At 41.4% G+C, this 7,509-nt stretch overlaps 1 protein-coding gene across 3 annotated transcripts; it reads left to right on the forward strand.

Moving 5' to 3' along the window:
- Window positions 1–305: 305 nt before the first annotated feature.
- Window positions 306–6,094, forward strand: kng1 (kininogen 1). 3 transcript variants are annotated; one of them, XM_085376234.1, is made up of 9 exons: window positions 306–419; window positions 610–709; window positions 1,655–1,801; window positions 2,124–2,240; window positions 2,357–2,432; window positions 3,763–3,932; window positions 4,030–4,140; window positions 4,213–4,311; window positions 5,306–6,094. In XM_085376234.1, exons 2-9 carry the CDS (start codon window positions 644–646, stop codon window positions 5,696–5,698), a joined length of 1,179 nt encoding a protein of 392 aa, XP_085232360.1. In that variant the 5' UTR covers window positions 306–419; window positions 610–643; the 3' UTR covers window positions 5,699–6,094. The 3 variants fall into 3 exon arrangements, with proteins under 3 accessions (XP_085232360.1, XP_085232362.1, XP_085232361.1); XM_085376236.1 differs by having other exon boundaries at window positions 5,309–6,094; XM_085376235.1 differs by having other exon boundaries at window positions 613–709.
- The last annotated feature ends 1,415 nt before the right edge of the window (window positions 6,095–7,509 follow it).

Consider the following 7,509-nt stretch of genomic DNA (forward strand, 5'->3'; position numbering starts at 1 on the left):
TCACAGTCACTAAGCCTAATGTGAGGAGTTATAGTTTTCTCTCTGCCTTCATCTCTGAGACAGTGACTGTTATATTTGCTCGATAGGTAGGAGGGCAAACAAATGAGCAAACATTTACTTTCCTTTTACTGACTGAGCTTTCTGAGCATTATTCTGTGTGTGTGTGTGTGTGTGTGTGTGTGTGTGTGTGTGTGTGTGTGTGTGTGTGTGTGTGTGTGTGTGTGTGTGTGTCCCTCCTGTCCGTTGTGCCCTCCTGTCCCCTGTGCACGTGTCCATGTGTGTGTCAATGTCTTTCTGACGATTCCCACCCACAGTTTCAGGAGATCTTCACTCAGCCGTCCATCCCAGTGTGGAGAGGAGTGGACTTTTTCCTCTACGAGCTCAGCAGGATCGACAGCAGGCCTACACCTTCAGAAACTGTAAGAGGACATTTTTTATAGTAAATAATTTGAAGCGAGCAAATTGTGCACAGGAGTGCATTTTTAGATTGATCCGGTGAAAGTTATCAGTGTTCGGAGGTTATTTGGAGGTCATTTCAGCCTCGCTGTGGTTACCTGAGGCTTACAGTGTTTGGTGGTGTGTGATATTTGTCTCTTCTGTGTCTCACAGCAGAACAGAGTCAAACATCCAGCAGGATCTGAAGATGAGGAGTGGAGTGGGGTTGTGTGTGCTGGGCCTGCTGGGCCTGCTGTGCTCAGTTTTTGGGCAGGTAAGGAGGAAACACCAGATTTCCTGCTCTGAAACCTAGAATATACGAAAAAGGCTGCTTGGGGGTGATCAGATCGTTTTGTCAAATAAAAGAGGATGTTTTTAAACACCACAGCAAAGATCTTCCATTAAAATCTTTAAATACTTTTAATAAATATAAGCTAAAAGTATTAAAAACAGAACTGCTAAGTTTGTCGGATGCCTCACGTCAAAGCAAGAGCATCACTTACTTTGGGAATTGGAGGATATGTGCTTCATCTTTTTATAGTTTCTGGTAGATTCCCTTACTAGTTTGGTAATCTGGACACTCAGTACATAAGTAGGATGTCTTAAAACCACAAAAAGCAAATAACAATCAACTCTTACTCCCTTATTCCGATCCTGGAGTGCAAATCCACTGCAGTACAAACCTGCAGGGTCACTGACTTTGCCTTGTTTGTACTGTACTTTATTTCAGTTCTTGTGACCCTTTGAAATGACGCAATTTCATTTTGCAGATAATCTGAGGATGAAGAAACATTTACATCTTTTACTTTAGCACAAGCTGCAGTGCAATGCCACAATTTAGAAGCCTTTCAAATGTGGTGCAGCACCTTTTTAAGTGCTCTGCTGTTTTCTGATATCGGGGTATTGACCTGAAAAGTCCTGCATGCAGAGTATTAGTTAAAGGATAACTTGTGAATATACGCAAATAAGGAAAGTAAGTCACCTCAACGTTTTTGAAAGCTGAACACATGAAGTTTTACAGCCTTATTTACTTCTGAGTAAATTGCAGAAAAATGTAGAAACAGAAGCTAAAAATAAATCAGACAAATCACAACACTTTTGGAAAACACGACAGTTTTTGTCAATTTTAAAAGAAATGAGCCTATTGGTATTTACAAAAACATTTTGGCTTTATTCTAAAAAAATCATTCTGTGCATCATCTTCCTTCTTTTCATCCAGGAGGCAGCGGAGGTCCAGTCTGGTGTCCTGATCTTTTGTGATGACCCGTCTGTGGAGAAGGCTGTCCACAGCGCTGTGGACAAATTCAACGAGAGGCTGAGCACCGGCCATAAGCTGGCCCTCTTTCAGATACTGAAAGCCAGCAAGGTACAGTGACTGCAGACACATGTGTTACCATGAAGAACAATACTGTGAGATTTTATGAGCTTTTTTGTTACGTAAGTTACATAAGTGGGAATCAAGCTTGTTGGATTCAACTAAAACTGAGCTTGTGGCTGTTTTTCCTTACAAAGCTAAAAAACAAGAGGATTCAATGCTCTGGGACGATTACCAAGAAATTCAAAGATCCTGTGACACTTTGACTTCTGGTGCACACTGATTACATATATTTGTGTGTGTGTGTGTGTGTGTGTGTGTGTGTGTGTGTGTGTGTGTGTGTGTGTGTGTGTGTGTGTGTGTGTGTCTCCAGTCAGAGAATGGCTCAGACTCAGTGTACTCACTGAAGTTCACTACCTGGAAGAGCGAGTGCACAGCTGACAGCAGCAAATCCTGGACAGACTGTGACTATTTGCAGTCTGGAAGCAAGGTAACAATAATCAGCTCCTCCTCCCATTTAACAACTCGTGGTATGAAAATATTAAAGTTCTTGTTAAATGCTGTAGTAAAAACAAAGCCGTCGCACGGTCTGTCGTGTCCCTCCAGGGGCCGATTTCTTGCAACGCCACCGTCCTCATGTCAGAGACAAAGGCTGAGACAAAGCAGGTGGACTGCCAGATTGGTGAGTGAGGGTGAATAAACTCAGCATCAGATTAAAGTTTTTAACAGTCCTTTCAAAGCTTGTTTTTTTCTTTGGGTTTTTTTGTTGTCTTGCTGCAGAACATGGTCTATTGAATCCATTTTGACTGGGACCTCATTTTAACACAGAACCAGTTGCTTTTAGAGACAAAATTCCCACATAAGGAACGTAAATCATTATCAAAACCAAAAATATCCACAGTTCTTACACCATGAATGTGTTTACCAGAGTACAGCCACCTAACAGTGAGTCACTGAGGGAAATGGGCACTGGCGGGCTGCTGGGGAAACAGAAGGGGGCTGATTGGCTAACATGCCAACACTATCTGCAAGCACAATATTAACTTATAACACCATAAAAGGCAGTGACGCAGTCTAGACTTTAATCAGTCAAATATAGGCGTTCGGTATATCAATCCTGTGTTTTTCTCTCCCACTCACAGGATATTTTGCAGGTTTTTAAAGCTCAGCTTGCAAACTGTATTTGTACATTAAAGTAGTATTTGATTGTTTCATGTGCGATTTGGTTGTAAAGAAATAAAGTAAGCTAGGTTAAGTAAATAGGTGGCATCAGCACATTTACTAGTTTTTAATGATAAATGAAAAGGGCTTGAAATGAAGGCTGGTGGACTTTTTGATTCAGTTCTTCTTCAGTTTAATCACCCAAGGACAGTCCCTGGTATTTAACCCCTGGTGGGAGTGTGTCCTTGGAGGTGGTCCTGATCATTTTTGACCCACTTGGTGCTGATGTGAGTCAATGAAGGTCATATGAACCGAGGTGTGAATCAAGGCATGCGGTCATTTCTGTCACAGATCCTTTATGAGGCACTGCCCCGACCCACCATTATGTGAAGTATAAGGTCACATGTGTCAAGGTGTGTATGGGGGATAAAGCACCTGGGAAGGGATTTCAGGACTGGGTTTTAGGAGATACCCACTGGTGTCTTAACCATTAGGCAGCTGGGTTGCTTTCTAGAGGCTTTGCTTTCCTCCCAATGCTCCATGACCGCCAGATTCCAAAAACAAACAAAAAGTATATTTTCTCTCACTGGCCTGTTTGTATTACAGACTATTTGGGACTGTTTTGTGTTCCATCAAGCACACTGAGATCATGTCGTGTTGATCTAAACACATCCAGAGGGAGCCTGAATTCGGGGCATTCTTTAATTAATTAACTAGATTAAAAACATCATAAATAAATAACATTAGACACTTTTTGAAAAGCTTTAACCAACTCTGTTTGCCTGAACCTTGAGCAGTTATTGGAATATGAGCTTATGCGTTTCCATGACTCAGATTTTTCTCCACTGTAGAAGGGCACATCGTTTCTGAGAAAGCATCTTGCATGGGCTGCCCAGAGCTCATCGATGTAGACTCCGAGGACCTTAAGGTTCCCCTTTCTGTCTCCATCTCCAAGTACAACTCCATGTCTGACTCTACCCACCTGTTCAGTCTGCACAATATTGGCCACGCCACCAGACAGGTACAGCAGGTGGCATGGAAGTGAAGGGAAAATGGGGAGGACAGGCATCTCTTTTTCTTTCCTTTTTTGTCTTTACGCATCACGTGTATTTGTGTAGGTGGTTGCTGGCTTCAGATTTAAGCTGATTTTTGACATGAAGAAGACCGTCTGTTCCAAGGCTGAACACACAGACCTGAACGAGATATGCATCCCAGACGAAAATAATCTGGTAAACCAAAACTAATGCACAAATCACCCCAGCCAAGATGTGCTTCTCACTGTGTGTTCTGTGCATCTGCAGGAATATGCCAACTGCAACTCTACAGTGGATGTAGCACCTTGGAGACTTGAGCCACCACAGGCCCACATAGAGTGTGCACCGGGTCAATTGCCACCCTCTGTAAGTCCCTCTTTTCACAGGATGATCAAACATGAGCGAGTAGACAAGAATGCAGGAAATAAATGAAAACCATTCACATAGTAACTGCACTGGCTAATATTCACTCTCCCACTCCACTGGATGTACCAGCGGGTTTACCATCTGGGTTGCTTTGGGATATTTTGAACTGGAAGGGCTGGGAATCTAACCACCAACCTTCCAATTTGTGCACCTCAAATTATTCCATCTTAGTCTTTCATCTAAGTTATTGGAAATTAATTTTATAATTATGAAAATTAAGTGTTATCCATCTAAAAGAAACGCACCAGTTTGCATGAAAAAGAAATGTGAGCACATTTCTTTAATGGAAAAGTTTAACTAGGCTCTGAATTCTCATTTCAGTCGGTTGTCGTATTAGACGCTCTGTTTTAATCACTCCGCAGAAATCACTGTCAACGTACAGAAAAGAAATAATTTTTAAAAAGAAAACAGAATTTTTTGTCACATTACAGTTGATCCCAAATTATTGCAAAGTAGTATGAATACTTAGTACCCTAAGTATGAAGAAAATCATCTTGGTTTTGTGGCTGGAAATGATGAAGATTTGTGGTTCTTACTTTGAGAACTCAGCCTTTAAAGCCAGGATAGAATTTAAAATGGGTTCTTTGCTAAGTTCTTTGTTATGTGTTAACACTCGCTCATTCCTTTTTATGTTAGGTTAGTGTGAAGTGGCTTAACAAATGAAAGAATATTCTTCTGAAATGATCAGGTAGAAGGACTGGACTGAATATGAGTGAAAAAGCAGCCAATGTCCAAAGTAAATATTTGACCTTAAGAAAGCCTGGAGAAATACTTGCAGTTCAAGAGCATTTCAACAATTTACAAGAAAGTCAGGCTACTTGGAATTAAATGATAAACAAATGAGGTATGGCTTGAGACTTTTGCACAGAGGTCACTGATTAGGAAGGTCCATTAGCGAGTCCATCTTCTTATAAATCCTTTGCTTTTTCTTCAGAAGTTCGCCAGGCGTCGTCCTCCTGGCTGGTCTCCTCTCAGGCACTTCCTGTATGGTAATGGTAATGGCCTGCATAGCGCTTCTCAAGACCATAATACCCCAAATCGCTTTACACTACATTCAGTCAAACCCCATGCCACAGCTACATCTTCACCCTCACAACCCCCCACCACAGCTAAAACTAAAGAATCATCTGAGGAGGACACCACATCTGCCACACCGTCAGTTTCACGTGACGCAGATGCGAAAGACCACCTCTTCCACTGCCCATCCAAGCCCTGGAAAGCTTTGAAGCCTCACCACTCTGCAGCTCCTACCAAGGCTACCGTAGAAGCGGCTTCTCCACAGCCCTCAGCAGATGGAACCTTCATCAATACAGACCTGTTGTCATAATTTCTTTCCTCAAGGGAGCCAGATTCATAACAGAAAATTTCCACTTGTTGCGCTCTTCCAGCAGATTGTTTTTTGTTTTTGTTGCAGACTAGTTCTCTAGTTGCTGCAGGGAGTTTTGGGAGATGATGATCGTCTTGTAAGATGCCAGGTTTCAAATGATACAACAGATGGGTTCAGTTAATAAAATTTTTTTAGGGTCTTGTAAGTCTTAAGAAAACTGAGGAAAAGAAACTGAAATTAAGACAGAACTCTAATTTTACGGCTCTCAAGAAAGCGATGTCTGTTTGGAATCAAAGAGTTGAGTTCATCAAAGGATAGAGCAGTTTGTGTGCTGGTTTATGTGTGAATATAAAATGCTTACACATTGAAGCTTAAAATAAAATTAAAATTTGGTGGAAAATGTTCATGTTTTGCAAGGTTTGTAGTGCCAGAGCAAACACAGCTGGGTCAATCTTTAACAAATTTATTTGTACATCTTCACAGAACACTCAGATGATGAGTCAGTCAGTCGGTCAGTCAGTAAGTCAGTCAGTCGGGGTACAAACCTTTACTCCTCGACCAGTGACCCAAAAACAAAACACAACATACATTTATAAATAAAAAAAGCAGGTTACTGTGAGGGCAAACTTGTCCTAGAAACTAGCAAACTTAAGGCAATCATTTATAAATGTCTGTATGGCTGCCTATTGGACTACAATATAAAAAAAAAAGGAAAACAAAATGCAGCAGGAAGAGTATTCAGCTTCACCCAATATCATGCAGGTAGGCTGTGAGTAACAATACATTGGCCCGGCGTACATTCATTCATAGTATAGGCTAGAGTTCTGACAACATGGTATGTTATGGAAATATTAGTACTGCATACCAAAAAACAAAGAAAAAAGTATTAAAATGAAACCACAGAGCATGTAGCCATGTGTGAGAGTCTGAGACACTTCCGAACCTCCAAATTGAATATAAATGATCAATATTTCACATATTTTGTCCATATTTTTATTCCCTGCAAGTCTAAGTGTTCAAACCCTTCCACATCTGTTCAATTCACCGAGAGAGAGGGAACGTCGTTGCTTCATTTCTAAATATCGGGTTCCATACAATTAAAAAGATGGTGGACACAATAACATGAACACCAGGTAAACAAATAGGAACAGTAACAGAGACACCTCAGACTAGAGGCAGCACACTATAGTCTTCACAGAGGCTGCAGACTTTTACATTCGCTTGGTGTTTGTGTTGTTATGGTCACAGTGAACCATTTTCCCTCCGCTCTCGGTTCTTTGGACACATAGGGGGTTTAAAGACAACCAACAGTCATCTCTGACGTCAGCTGACTCTGCAAGATTGCAAAACAACAGAGATGTATCTTTGTGATACTCTGTCCCCTGCACATAACCCAATCATACAGTTAAACTGAAACAAATGGAGAGAAATCAGATCCTGTGATGGCATGATTTGTAAATCTGAACCTGTGCTGAGCCATGTGATGGTTAAAAGGATAGAAAAAAAAAAAAATCGGTTCAGGGAGAAAATGGTAGGGCAACAGTTACTGCACCACTTCAGCACCAAAGCTGAGGGATTAGAAGACGTTTTAAACGAGCATGGTCTAAAGAAGACGCCTACGTTTTCCCCTGTGACGTCAAAGCTGCCACCTGATCTCAGAAAATTTGAACTCAAGCGCAACTTTAGTTCTTCATTAGCTGAAAATGCATTTCTGGGCATCACTAACATTTACTGAGGGTGTCAAACAGGCAACCTGTACCCAATGCTTCAGCAATCGGTACAACACACACAGACCCCTTACACCTCAAATC

The sequence above is a fragment of the Diplotaxodon limnothrissa genome, linkage group LG17 (genome assembly GCF_057381915.1).
Source record: "Diplotaxodon limnothrissa isolate DT_005_m linkage group LG17, D_limnothrissa_male_GT1.1, whole genome shotgun sequence".
Taxonomy (NCBI): Eukaryota; Metazoa; Chordata; class Actinopteri; order Cichliformes; family Cichlidae; genus Diplotaxodon; species Diplotaxodon limnothrissa.